General features: G+C 43.7%; 1 protein-coding gene across 1 annotated transcript in view; it reads right to left on the minus strand.

Annotated features, from left to right (window-relative positions):
• Positions 1 to 15295, minus strand: part of LOC128423520 (sodium channel protein type 2 subunit alpha-like) — a 95078-nt gene that overhangs the window by 44727 nt on the left and 35056 nt on the right. The window contains exons 2-4 of the mRNA XM_053408769.1: positions 4191 to 4514; positions 1783 to 1901; positions 1137 to 1226 (exon numbers count right to left, since the gene is read on the minus strand). Coding sequence (XP_053264744.1) covers positions 1137 to 1226; positions 1783 to 1901; positions 4191 to 4463 — 482 coding nt within the window. The 5' untranslated portion in view covers positions 4464 to 4514. The remainder of the gene's footprint in view (positions 1 to 1136; positions 1227 to 1782; positions 1902 to 4190; positions 4515 to 15295) is intronic.

A 15295-nucleotide genomic window follows, 5' to 3' on the forward strand; every position in this document is an offset into this window, starting at 1 on the left:
GTCCTCATTAAGCATTGGTGGCCAGAGAGGCAGAGGTCAGAAATTAAGGTACAATGCTGGGGAAGTTTATAAATGTGATCAGAGGTTCAGGAGTTCAGATTCAATGCGCCCAAGTATTCAATAAAGGGAAAATTATTACTTCCCTTTAGCTGAGTGCAGGGAAAAGAGCCTGATACATAACGAGGAAGTCTGAAAGAAGGGCAACTGGTGATACAAGAGACAGAAATCCATCATGCCTCAATATATTGGCAGCAAATTCTGCAAGTGCATTTTTGCTCCGCCACCATCCCCTCATCTCTACTGTTCTCCATGGGGTTCTATAGGACTTGGTTCTCAATACACCAATAGAATCAAAGGACTGTGGAGCTGGAAAGGACCCTGAGGGCAATCTAGTCCCACCCACTGCAATGCAGGAATATCAACTAAAGCATCCATCCATCTCCTTTCCTCTTCACTCTTTTCCCGTGACCTCATTAATTCTCACAGACTCTGTTTCAACTGCTGTGCTGATGAGTCTTACATCTACTTTTCAATCTAACGGACTCCATAATTAATTTCAGGAATGTACAGTGGTACCTCATGTTAAAAACTTAATTCATTCTGGAGGTCTGTTCTTAACCTGAAACTGTTCTTAACTAGAGGCGTGCTATCGCTAATGGGGCCTCCTGCTGCTGCCGCGCCACCGGCGCACAATTTCGGTTCTCATCCTGGGGCAAAGTTCTTAACCCGAGGTACTACTTCTGTGTTAGCGGAGTCTGTAACCCGAAGTGTTTGTAAACTGAGGTGTTTGTAACCCGAGGTACCACTGTATACCTTTTAAAACAATGCCATGGGTTGAACCTAATTCAGTCATGGCACATGTGGAATGACTTCCCCTCGTGTAATAGAACATTCTTTCCTCTCTCGTATGTTCCACAGAACCCTAAAAATCTGCTATTGGTTCCCCCTGCCCCCCAGGTCTCTGAAGGGGGTACTGGGTGGTGGGAGCACACATGTGATGAGAGGGAGGGAAAGTTCTGTTGCACGGGTGGAAGTCATTTGGCTCAAGAAGTTCCTTCACCAGATTCAACCCAATGGTGCTATGCAGAGCATATTTAACCAAATGTCACTGGGAAGAAAACAAAGAATGCACTTACTCTACAGCCTTTGACCACTCAGGAGGATCTTTCAAGGTCATAAACACGCAGTTTGTCAGAATAGTGAACATGATGAAGATGCCAAATAATGTTGGCTTAAGTCAAGGAACACATGACAAATGCTAGATAAGTTAGATCACCCAAATGCATATAATTTCTTATGAAACAGGCTTCTAAGTGAATATGAATTCATAAATTCCATCCCAGCAATATCTATAAATCCAAGATGAAAACGTTTAACATCATAATATAGCATGAATTATGTGCTGCTAATTTATTTAGGGTGTTGTATTGTAATTGTGGCACCCCACTTGTGCAATGAACTTCCTATTCCTCTCCTATCACCTATAGGGCACACTATAGGGGATTGGGGCACACTCCAGAGCAGTTTGGGAGGCTGCAAAGGGAGAGCAGAGAAAGGGTAAGTCCCATTGTGTCTGCTGGCATGATGTTGGATCTTGACCACAGAATTCTACTTCTACTGAAATTCAACCAAGTGATTTCATCAAAACAATTTGTGTTCACTTCAATGGTGAAATTAAGAGAAAATAAAACCACACTCAACTATTAAAATAGCCTCGTGCTACTACTGAGTTTCTCAAAGAAGTGCTTTAAACAAGTATTATGTAGAAGAAAAAAAGGATATGAATGAACCAAAATCTTTATAGAAATTCTTCTAAGTATACTGAAAGGACTTAACATGTACAAGGCAGGTGTGGCGTTGAATCTGTAAATGGCCTTCCCTTTATTCAATACTATAAATGTCTGAAAAGAGGAAAAATACACACATGTAAAAGCAGGATTATAATAACGTTTGAGGAGATCTTAAAACGAGGGGGGGGGAGACAATTTCATTCGCTGTGGTTTACTCTTAGGCCCAGTTCCAACATTTACAGGTAACCATGCTTTCTAATTATGAGTCGGTACCAAAGTGAACAGTGGGCTTGTCCACTATCCCCTCCCCTCCTATTTTATGAATGAAGGGGTTTTGTGTGTGTGTGTCATGTCTCCTCATCTTGGGGGGTGGGCAGGCCAGTCTTGATCCACCAGAGCTTCCAGTTTGGCTCACAGGGCTATTTTGTGAAACCATGGCTATCTGTCAAACAGATGATGTCACCCTGATCGGCAGGATATGTCAGTCGATGGGTGGGGCTTGATGGGCAACGTCAATCCCTGAAGGATTGAACTCCCCCAACCCTTCACCCCAGTACTTCCACTCATGTTTTCACACAGCCTCAACTTTCCTGTCATGTCGCTGCTACCAGGAGGTCATTGCTGCAGCTCTGCCCTATCATGCGAGCTGTTCCTGCCTCTGATATGTAAAGGAGGAGAGAAAGCGGCAGCAGAAATCAGATTAAATTTTTTAGCAGGAAATCCATGTTTTCGTATTACAACTAAGCGGGGCCTCACCGTGTGAAGATTTAAGTTCCCGGTTCCTGGAATGTTGTGCACTGGTTATCACAGAAATGCCAAAAGGACATGAATGCTGTCCCAACACTTATAGGCCTGCCAAATTAAATGAAACACCAACGTATCCCATACAGCAAATGATGCATGAATATTCAGTTAGTTCTGGGGTGGGATTTAGTCACTGAAGCAACAGCAGAAGAGTTGTCTGGCATTTAATATCTTATCTGGACAGGGATAGCCTAACTACTGTCTATGCTCTAGTAACCTCAAGGTTAGATTACTGCAATGCGTTATACGTAGGGCTGCCTCTGAAGACGGTTCAGAAACTTCAGCTAGTGCAGAACTCAGTGGCCAGGTTGCTCACCGGGGCAAGACAGCTTGAGTATATTACACAGATCCTGGTCTGACTGCACCGGCTACCAATTAGTCTCTGGGCTAATTCAAAGTGCTGGTTTTGACCTATAAAGCCTTAAACGGCTCAGGACCGCAATACTTCAAGGACCGCCTCTCTCCACATGAACCTACCCAGACCCTGAGATCATCTTCTGAGGCCCTTCTTCATGTGCCTCCTCCCCGTGGGGTCCAGAGGATGGCAACACGAGAAACGGCCTTTTCCACAGTGGCTCCCCATTTGTGGAATGCTCTCTCCAGGGAGGTTTGCCTGCCACCTTCATTATACACCTTTGGGTGCCAGGCAACAACTTTCCTCTTTAACCAGGCCTTTGGCTGATTGACATCCAACACCCTTTTAAAATGTGTTGGGGAGGAGAGGTTTATTGGGTTGCTTTTGCTTTTATTATGTATTTTGTACTTTTATATTGTGAGTTTATGTTGCAACTGCCCTGAGACTTGTGGCCAATGTTTTCCCCCCTAAAAACATATTTAGGGGTACTCTCATTTTCCTACTCGTATTGAAATACTGCCCCTCAATGAGGCCAAACCTAGATTCACAAAATATCCCCCTGCGTACCCCCAGAAAAAAGCACTGCTTGTGGGTATATGACAATAATAATAATAATAATAATAATAATAATAATAATAATAATAATAATTTTTATTTATACCCTGCCCTCCCTGGCCAGAGCCGGGCTCAGGGTGGCTAACACCAGTAAAATTACAATAGAAACATAATGGGGGGGGGGACCCAATTTAAAATCCAGGTTGAAATGCAATTTAAAATGCAGCCTCATTTTAAAAGTAGCCCATAGATCAAAACCATATGGGGAGGGAAACATAAGGGTCAGAATGAGTCCAAACCAAAGGCCAGGCGAAATAGCTCTGTCTTGCAGGCCCTGCGGAAAGATGTCAAGTCCCACAGGGCCCTAGCCTCTTGTGACAGAGTGTTCCACCAAGTCAGGGCCAGTACTAAAAAGGCCCTGGCCCTAGTTGAAACCAATCTAACCACCTTGCGACTTGGGACCTCCATGGTGTTGTCATCTGTGGACCTTAAGGTCCTCCACAGAGCATACCAGGAGAGGCAGTCTCGTAGGTACGTGGGTCCTAGGCCCCTAGTATACAAATTTTAACAACAACAGACATTTGGCGATAATGCACTATGAACAAATATACCTTTACTTGTGTACATTGTATAGCTCTGGGACCTGAGAAACCATGTTGAAGGCTTTGGTCTTCATGAACACTTACTTTTTTATCTGCATAATAAGGATCCAGGTCTTCCAAGGGCTCTGACACCATTCCTGGGGGTACATCCCCATAAATAAAAGGCAAAGTCTTCCCTGCCTCCAAGTCATTGTTTGGCTTGGGCTTGTTTTCCTCACTGTCCTCATCCTTTTGCTCCTGATCAGCTTTCTGTTTTGCTTCTTCGTCAGCAATCCTTTGCTCAATTGCCGCAAGGGACTCCCGCGTGAATCGGAAGAAGCAGTCGGGTCCTGGCGGTGCGAGGTGTGCCTGTGCCATCTTTTCATTCTGCAAATGTTAATTACCTTTTAATTCTTAGGAAAGAATAACCTACAAGACAGAGACACACAAAAATAAAGTTAAAGGGAGGGGGGAGGCAGCAGCAATGCGAAAACAAACCCTAAATCACAAAGACTGAGTTACTTGCAACAACGCCATGGAGATCCCACCCCCGCCAAATGAGACGAGACTTTTAAAGGCCATTGAGAGTCAATGAGGCATGGATGCTCAACTTCTAATTAACTCTTTCAGAAATCCCAAGCTAACATTTTCTTTTACTGAAATGATCCTTAGCAGGTACTTGCAGGATTGAGCTCAACCAAGGACTTAAAACATTTGAACTATATGGGCTGGTGCCATTTCTATCAGTGTGTTAGGAGAGCTGAAAATAATGCCAATATATTTCACATCTGGCAACCCCATGAACCCCTTTGGTTTCAGATAGTACAAGGGCAGAGTCTAAAAAGCCAAACTAAGCCTCCAGAATAGAATATACACTTCCTGAGTTAATGTAATACATTACATCTGGTAAATGAGCCATCATAGCCACTAGAGGGCTGTGAAAATTTGTGTTCCAGGGTTTTTTAGACTCGTCTACCCCGGTCTACGCAGGTGGCACTGTGGTCTAAACCACAGAGCCTAAGGCTTGCCAATCAGAAGGTCGCAGTTCAAATCCCCGCGACGGGGTGAGCTCCTGTTGCTCTGTCCCAGCTCCTGCCAACCTAGCAGTTCGAAAACACATCAAAGTGCAAGTAGATAAATAGGTACCGCTCCAGCGGGAAGGTAAACGTCGTTTCCGTGCACTGCTCTGGTTCGCCAGAAGCGGCTTAGTCATGCTGGCCACATGACCTGGAAGCTTTATGTCAGCTCCCTTGGCCAGTAAAGCGAGATGAGCGCCGCAACCCCAGAGCCGTTCGCGACTGGATCTAACGGTCAGAGGTCTCTTTACCTTTCCCCAGGTATTATTTGAAACCAAAGGGTGAGATCTTCATAGTGAGATACAGGTTAGAGTAGCCTCCCCCAACCTGGTACCTACCAGAGGTTTTGGACTACCACTCCCATCAGCACTTTGAAGATGGCCACTCGAAAAAGGGATCATGGGAGTTGCAGTCCACGCCATGTGTAGTAGGATGCTGGGTTAGAAAAGGATCTCAAAAGAGGAGATAGACAGGGACTGGAAGGTGTTTAAAGGATACTTGCAAAACCATATTGAAAAATCAGAACTCCTATTAGAATAAACAAGTTCCGTTTTAAATACTGAAATGCTAAATAAGATGGATAACAATGTGTAATAGAAAAAGGAGCATGAAATTAGGTTAAAGGTGTGTGAAAGAAAGTAGTAGAAGTGGAAAGAAATTGCAATTGGAAGTCTAACACAAAGGTGGGGTGAGGGGTGGTGGATGGTGATGGGAAAAGGACTTATCTGTAGGATTGAGTGTAGGTATGTTTGAACATTTTTAAGGATTGTATGAAATGTATGTTTGTATGCTTGTATATTCGCAATATGTGTGTATTAATGCTGAACTATTTTAATAATAAAAATAATAAAAACTTCAAAGACATTTCTTAAGCGGAGTTTTATTTCTAAACAATGCAGGGAAGTGACCACAGGGAGAAAAAGCAACCGGCTTTTCAAAATAGAGGGGCAGCAGCATACGGTATATCAGGATTTGTCATACGAAGCAAGACGTGGGAATCCAGTTTGTGAGCAGAAGCAATTTTGTTGGGTCATGGAGCAGCAGTGGGCAATGGGGGGGGGGGCGGAGAAGGCTGAACTTGCACACCTGAAACTGCCATCAGCCTGAAAAGTGATTTCCTTGGTGGCACTGGGGAGTGGGAAACTGTTGTTTAATGTTTGTAGGCGAAGCAGACAAAGGCCCCCTGGGTGGGTGGGTGGGAGCGCCAGCTTCACAATTCTTTCAATCCAGACCATATATTTCAAAACCATCTCTTTAAAAACTTTGCGACATTTGAATTCTATTTTAAAAATAGCCACGAGACAGGCCCAGTAGATTTATATTCTATAATTGAAAGAGGCAAAGACATAAAATTGAACCAGCAATTCAGTTGGGGGCTTGGAGTGAGCTATTTCAGTAAGTAGAGCAAAAGCAGGACTTAGGTTCATTTCTTAAATAAGATGATACACACACACTGCACAACACACTTTTTAGAAAGGCTAATAAATACTATTATATATTGCACATTTTGTGTTGATGTTCAATGTCTTAAGCAGACCCTCTGCAGCAACTGAGATGAAAATTGAGCATATGAAAAATAGCTGTTTTGCTTCTGACAGCACCCTCCTGTCACTTTGCTTGTTAGGAAATAACCATGTTTACGATATTTCCCAGTGAGCAGAAAGACTATACAGTACTGTCAAAAAGGCATTATTTTCTCTGAATGTATTCCCTGATACTGGACTTAGAATGAAAGGCATGCATTTTAAAACTATATTAAACCATCTATAAAATTAACTGTTCGCTATTTTGTTAATATGCATGTGTCCACAAAATACTCCACAGCTTTATAACTGAAATAAAAAAAATGCATTTGGCATTAAGACAGAGAGGAAAAAAGACAAGCGAGCAAAGAGGAAGCAAATCAGTGGGAGCTAGAACGTTCTGGTGCACTTTCAAATTAGGGCTGGCATGTGTCTGGATTTCAAAGGTGGAATTGACAAGGGGGGGTAGTTCCCAAAATGCAGTGCTTTGTCCTGGGTCTTAGAGGCAAGTCAATTGAAAAATTGTGTTTTGTCTAAAACTCTAAACAACAACAACAACAACAACAACAAAAGCTATACAGTGGTACCTCGGGTTAAGAACTTAATTCGTTCTGGAAGTCTGTTCTTAAACTGAAACTGTTCTTAACCTGAGGTACTATTTCTGAGTTAGTGGAGTCTGTAACCTGAAGTGTCTGTAGCCTAAGATACCACTGTACTTTCGGTGTGTCCTGGTTTTTACTTTTTGGAATATGGCAACCCTACGCAGCTGTCACTTTAACAAACACTCTAAATGCTACTAATGAACTTAGGCTACTCCTGGTGCAGACAGAGAAACTAAATGTGGTGCCCTCCATGGCAAATGGTCAGGAATGAAGGGCCTTATAACCCAACAACATCCAAAGGGCACCATATTGGCTGTAACTGAGCTGCACTTTGCCTACCCACAAACCATCTCCCATTATCTCCCTGAGCACTTCTTCTGGAAGGCATCTGGTCTTCCTTACTACAGTGGTACGTCGGGTTACATACGCTTCAGGTTACATATGCTTCAGGTTACAGACTCTGCTAACCCAGAAATAGTGCTTCAGGTTAAAAACTTTGCTTCAGGATGAGAACAGAAATTGTGCTCCGGCGGTGCGGCAGCAGCAGGAGGCCCCATTAGCTAAAGTGGTGCTTCAGGTTAAGAACAGTTTCAGGTTAAGAATGGACCTCCGGAATGAATTAAGTACTTAACCTGAGGTACCACTGTAATTACAATTTGGGACCAAATCAGATGAGAAGCAACTAGCAGTTGTTTGAATAGCATTTCAAAAGTTAGTAGAAGGTGGGGGATGGGAGGGAGGGATCAGGACCCCAGTATAGAATAAAGGGGGACTTTGTGCTTTGCTTCCTATTGAAGCCCCAGTTCAGATTAAGGCCCAGTTTAGATTAAGGCCTCATGTGACCATGGAAGCTTTCCTTTTCCTACAAATAGGGTGGATGCATTCTACAGCAGAAAGGCAGGTATTGTTATCTTTCATTTAGCTGGATGCTATTCTGTCCAGGGTCTATATTCGGAACTTCTGTTTAGGAAAAAGGTTCTAAACCACTTATAGATCATCTCATGTAATCATCCCTCTCTCTCTCTCTTTTACACACCCATACACAATGAAAAAAGTGCAAGTACACAGCATTACAAGGGTGCCATGCTTTTACCTACACGTAGCTACACTCTGCATTTCAAAAGAGCACACTTAAAAGCCACCTTCATTTCGCTGCTTCCTGTCAGAATGTGCAACCACAGGAAACATCCTGGACAAATGCTTCCTTGCAATGCGATACGCAATTATGGTTTCTAGTTCCTCCCGTCTCATCCTGCTTCTTGGCAAACTTAATATTGACCTACAGTCTCTCTCTCGTCGTCTTCTTCCAGGAAACATTTCTTGAAATCAGTCGTTACCCTCCAATGCAAGGTTGGATTCAACCTCCCCAAGGTCCCTCTATTTTGGCAATTTTTATTTTTTTTAAACAATGTTTAAAACATAGCTTTGCTTGGGTGTATCTACCGTGATCCTGTGGCATTCCAGCTATGATGCTGTAGTGGGTTCCACCAGCCCTTCCAAACCATGAGCTTTTCCACCAACTTACTTTGCAAAAACACCTTGTCTCCCTCTTCTGCAGCACTGCAGCATTGCAAGTCTCTCTAAGTACAGTGGTTACATACACTTCAGGTTACATATGTTTCAGGTTACATATGCTTCAGGTTACAGACTCCGCTAACCCAGAAATAGTACCTTCGGTTAAGAACTTTGCTTCAGGATGAGAACAGAAATCGGGCGGTGGCGGCACAGGGGCAGTGGGAGGCCCCATTAGCTAAAGTGGTGCTTCAGGTTAAGAACAGTTTCAGATTAAGAACGGACCTCCGGAATGAATGAAGAACATAACCAGAGGTACCACTGTACTCAGGAAACATTTTCCCTACCCACTCCAGTGCTGGGGAGGAAAAGAACTTTTTATATTCCATATTGCAGCTCTGAGGTAGCAAGAGAGCTTTCCTTCCCAGCACTGTACAGTGGTACCTCGGGTTAATTTGTTCCGGAGGTCCGTTCTTAACCTGAAACTGTTCTTAACCTGAAGCACCACTTTAGCTAATGGGGCCTCCTGCTGCTGCCGCCGCATGATTTCTGTTCTTATCCTGAAACAAAGTTCTTAACCTGAAGCACTATTTCTGTGTTAGTGGAGTCTGTAACCTGAAGCGTATGTAACCTGAAGCGTATGTAACCCAAGGTACCACTGTAATGGGGAGCAAAAACACAGGGAATCTCCCTCCTCTAATGACCTGCTTAAGAGAGCATGTCTCTCTCTTCCTGTTTGTCCATATGTACCTTCCTCTGCTGAGTATGTATCTGTCTGCATCTCTCTCTCTCTCTCTGCCTTTATATTATTATATGCTGCCCCAATCTCCAAGCAGTGAAAGATTCCAAGGGGGTTCCAAGCACTTCACTGGGGTTTGGTTTCCTTGGAATGAAGGTCAGCAGGGACTGTGGTGTCTTTAGGACATATGGCTTTATTTACATATAAGATGGAGAGGCTCACAGAATCAACACCCCAAAAGATTTTGCTCCTCCATTAGCCACAGCAGAGCAAAACATGTCTCTGTGTCCTCAGCTTCCACCTCACACATGTTCCACCGTGATATGCTACTCACGACCTCAGAATGGTATTCTGTGCTGCTTTACATATACACTGTTAACTTATTTAATGGAAGTGTTAATAGCAGAATGCGATTAACCTGTTTCCAAAATAAGTGTCATGCTCCAAGATCCCACGCTCTTAAAATTTCACGACTGCTGGTAACCATTAATACTGGCTAATTTAATTAAGCTGATAGTTGAAGCAGAAGCTTCTCCTTTCTGTTTGTTAACTGTTGCATTTCCAGCAGCCTATTAAGGTTGGAGTTGTTTCAATCAAGGTAATATCAATCACCAAGAGGAAAGGTTGGTTTTTAGGTAACTGGCTTAAATTAAGTTCCCCATTCTGCTGATTCATGTATTTCTTTGTTACGTGTATGTTGTTGAAACAAGCCAAATACATTGATTTTCAAGTGAACAAAGTCTTGGATTTGTGAGAGAAAATGCAAGGATCGGACACTTGCAGCTCCTCTCTTATAAACTCAACACTGGAAGATGCTGAGAGTGCTCAGTCCTGGGCCACGGATACAAAGAGTCATCAGTGTCACAAAGGGCCTCTACAGGTAGGATAAAGTGATGCAAATCGTGCTTGTTGTGTCTGCCTGCTGACAGCTGAACAACAGAGCTGAGGCTTAAGCAATTAAGAGGCGCACTCCCTCCAGCGGCTGAACTTGTTGTGGGTGTGCCCTGAGCATCATCACCATGGCAGAGAATGTACCAGGGACTCCTCTTGCTCCGAAGCAGCAATTAGAGCAAGTCATCCCAAAGGGATGTTTCCCCCCAGCTGCTTTGACACACAAGGCTGTGCATGGCTCCCTTCAGCCGGCAGCTGGCCTTTTCATATCTCACAGGGCACACTTAGTTTACATAAAAGGGCAACCTGATCAGGTAGCCGGCAATGAGGGAGAAATGTTGACATGTTCCATCGCGCTGTTTACCTTTGCAGCAGGTGGCACTGATGTGATTCTGTTGACATAAAAATACACAAAGAAGAGCATGCAAATATAAAAAAAGGCCAAGCCTAGGGAAATTGGAATCCAGGCTATCCACTGGTAATAGATGCACGGCTCGGTTTCGAAGTAGTTTCACCACACCTGCTTTTTAATCGCAGAAAGTGAAAATAGCACTGAAGCACAAACAAACTCCTCAGCAAGCCTGTTCATACTATGGCTTAAATCAACCCTTGCACACTGAATAGGAAGGAATTTATTAGTGAGATTTACTCCTCAGTAAAGATGTTTCATGTGGGTGACAAATCAAATAGACTCATTTTACTTTTAACACCTTGGCTCCTCAGAATTTATTACAAAATTAACTTGTTTTCCAAAGCCTCTAATAAACTGACCTATCTAAATTATATATATATATATATTAAAAAAACCTTTCTTCATATCTGCTTTCCTAGTTTACTTATGCAGTATTTTAAATATACATTCTACTCACTCTCTGAAATCAATTTCAGCTCCAACTCCTTTAAATCAGGAAATGCTATAAATCTAAGTTCAATTCCGTGGAGTAATTCTGACTGTTTGGAGTCTGGGCTCACCTCCTTTGGTTCTCTCTTCCTATTCTGCTTTCCCTTGTAACCTGCTATTGCAGCCTCTGAAAATTGGTTGCTAAGAAACAGATAAGCAAGACAAGCATATGCTCCTTTTTTAAAAGGTGAAATAACCTTTCAAAATATGAGTTTTGTATCCTGCCCCTGAGCTGCGATATAATTTAGGCCCTGAAATACAATTACTGGTTATCTCTGTTAATAAATTGCAGTGTTGCAAAACCCAAAACCAAGCAATTCTTTGAAATCTTCAAATGGTTTGTACTGCATTCGCTTCTGCTTCTGAAATTACAGTATTGGATACGATAATCTAGGGCTGCCATACATTACCATGTGGAAGTGAATTTTTGATGTCTGGGGGGGATTTTTGTCCTGGATCTTCAGCAAGTAAACGGAAAAAGCGTATTTGGCATTGTCTAAAAAAGCTCAAAAACTTTCAGGGTGTCCTGGTTTTTACTCTTTGGAGTATGGCAACCTTAGAATTGGACTAATGAACCCAAGGATACTTCAGTTTTGCTCCATCTTGACATCTATCAGAATAACATTTTGTAAGGGTGTGTTAATTTGCACACAACTTGGCCTTTTTGACTTTTATCTTCTATATGAGGGTAGATTCACAAACAAATCATTTTATCTTAAGTTGCAACTCACCATTAACCTGTAGATTTTTACTTAGGTTTACTCCCGAGGTATGGCATCAGAGCTGCTCCTTCCTATGTTATTACAGTGGTACCTCAGGTTACATATGCTTCAGGTTACATACGCTTCAGGTTACACACTCCACTAACCCAGAAATAGTGCTTCAGGTTAAGAACTTTGCTTCAGGATGAGAACAGAAATTGTGCTCCGGCGGTGCAGCAGCAGGAGGCCCCATTAGCTAAAGTGGTGCTTCTGGTTAAGAACAGTTTCAGGTTAAGTACAGACCTCCGGAACGAATTAAGTACTTAACTCGAAGTACCACTGTACTCAGGTCATGTGGGTCCTCTCCCCCCCCCACCTCCCCGAATGGTCCTGGGCTTTTCATGCTAACAGCAGCTCTTAATCCAATGAACAACCAAAGAACTCACTCAAAATGATTCTGCCCCCATGAATACAAAGCAACTCCAAGAGAGTAATTGAGTTGAAACACGAAGCACAAAGCCAGCTCTTGCTGTCTGAGTTCTTCAGCCCTGCTTGAATAATGCATCACTTTCAGGAGAAAGAACAGGAGCAAGGTTTGGACTCTCTGCACCCTCCACTGCAGGAAAAGTGAAGGAGTCAATCCCTATAAAGGCTGTTTCATCCTGTTAGCGGGAGTCGGCAAGGTTTACCTCGCCTGGGCCGGTTCACTCCAGCAGACATCCCTCCGTGGGCTGGATCGTGTCTGCGTGATTTTTGGCGCAGCAGAAGCAAGTCCCCACACTGCACTGCACTGGTTTAGCGTAGCACATGGGGACTCACCAAGCAGGCGGCTCGTGGGCCGGTGAAAGACCCCCATGGGCCGTTTGTGGCCCATGGGCCTTAGGTTGCTGACTCCTGCTGTAGGGGCAGAAGGATTCCACACTGAAACAGACACATGTTCTCCTGGTTCTTTTGTCCAGTTCTACCAGAACTGGAAGGTAGAGACAGAAGGCTGAAAGCCTATGAATGCTTCTGAGCAGAGGTGTACTTAGGGGCTGGATAAGTTTGCCCCCACCAAGGGTGCAGACCTGAAACGGCACAAAAATTTCACCTCTCCACTCTGGCTCAGAGACTGTCTTGGAGCCCACCAGCCCATACTGCACCTCCATTGTTCAAGAGTTGGTGGGTGCCGATGCAGCTCCTTGCTAAGAAAACAAGAGCATTTGGGTCCACCTCCGCTCCTTGGTTTTTATTTGGTTTCATACAAGCAATCTCACTGTTGTGTCTTTGGCCTTCGCGGAAGATGCCTCAGCTACTTAAAGCAGGGTTGAGCAAACTGTCACCCTAGGTTTGCATGCAGCCCGCAGCCTAATTTAATGTGGCCCTCAGTCCCTTCCCTGGCAGCCGGCTGAGCAGTGCAAGAGAAGGGGAAGAGGTGGCAGAGATGAAAGGATGGACCCAGCCACTTTGGGCTTTGGCGCCATTCACCACCGGCCACAACCATGCATGCACACAACCAGCATGCAACCCCCGGCAGATTATTTCTGAAGGAATGCAGCCCTTGACAGGGGAAAAAAAGAGTTGCCTACCTTCGATATTAAGTAACAAATTTTCCTTCTCCATCAGAAGGGTTACTTTTAAACAAGGCACCCATTAAAGGGCACCTAGCACACAACTTGCCTGAAATATAAACAAGGCTTGAGAAAGCCACTTGAAAAACTCAGACTCATAAATTGGGGGGGGGGGGGAGTGGGCTTTTATAGCAGCCAAAAAGATTTTTTTAGAAGATACACTTTGTACCTTTAGATGGCAGTCAGATGCCATAAATCACTACTATCAAAGAGAGAAACATGAGGGTTTTTTAGATTTGAAAGAACTGAGAAAAGTTTGGTTTATATCAGGGGTCAACAAACTTTTTCAGCAGGGGGCCAGTCCACTATAACCACTGGGTTATTTGTGGGGGGCCGGACTATATTCTTTGGGGGGGGGATGATGAATGAATTCCTATGCCCCACAAATAACCCAGAGATGCATTTTAAATAAAAGGACACATTCTACTCATGTAAAAACATGCTGATTCCAGGACTGTCCACGGGCTGGATTGAGAAGGCGATTGGGCCAGATCCAGCCCCTGGGCTTTAGTTTGCATACCCATGGTTTATACTGTGATTCTGAGCTGGGGGTGCTGAGGGCTCCTCAATCCATTATATGTGGACAAAAAGGAAAATGCCCTATTTTTTTCTTATTAATCAGGGATTGCATCCAATGTTAGCCCTAATTAGAGAAGATTGATTGAGATTAATAGAAATAATTAATTTCAGCAAGTCTGCTATCAGTAGAGCTTATTTGGATACAATCCTGTATTTTCAAACCACTCGCTTGATAGCACTGATTTATGATCAGTGGCACTGGGTATATGATCTTTAAAATATCTTTGGCAGATATAAAAGAATGTAGTGAAATACAACATAAAATCATAAAATATTCCGGCTCCTGGTTCAATCACAACATAGCAACAGTATAGAAAGTCACAGTGAACAGGAATCAGCCAACCACTCTTCAGGCCCCCAAGGCCACATGGAAGAGATATGTCTTTAACAGACATCAAAAAGGCAACAATGAGGAAGACAAATGGGTCTCCAATGGAAGAGAGTTCTGATCCTGGGGAACCCTTACCGAGAAGGTCCCGCATACTGTAAGTCATTGCGGAACATGCTTCAGTTAATATATGGAACTATAACCAAGGTCTTCCCAGAATATCTTAAGGCATGGGTTTGCAGGCAATGGAGAAGAGCTCCTTTCAGAACTTGGGTTGAAGCCATATGGTATTTTATAGACCAAAGTGAGCACCTTCAGTTGGGACTGGTGCTATGAGACAGAATACTGTGTTTTGGCTTTTTGTATGTCCCTCACAAGGAAATGGGAGCATCGTATATCAAACTAAAATAAACCGAAGCTCAATCCAAATACGACTGAGGCACTGTTAGTGGGTAGCTCCCTAGACTGGATGGATGGGAAGCTGCCTGCTCTTGATGGGGTTACACTTCCTCTGAAGGAGCAGGTATGCAGTTGGGGGCACGTGTGGATCCTTTGCTGTTGCTTAATGCTCAGGTGGCCTCAGCTGTCCAGAGCACCTTCCATCAGCTTCTGCTGGTGGCCCAGCTGCACTCATATCTGGACAGAGACAGCCTAACTTCTGTTGTCTATGCTCTGGCAGCCTCTAGGTTAGGTTACTACATCACATTATACAAGAGGCTGCTTCTGAAGATGGTTCAGAAACCTCAGC

The sequence above is a fragment of the Podarcis raffonei genome, chromosome 1 (genome assembly GCF_027172205.1).
Source record: "Podarcis raffonei isolate rPodRaf1 chromosome 1, rPodRaf1.pri, whole genome shotgun sequence".
Lineage (NCBI taxonomy): Eukaryota > Metazoa > Chordata > Lepidosauria > Squamata > Lacertidae > Podarcis > Podarcis raffonei.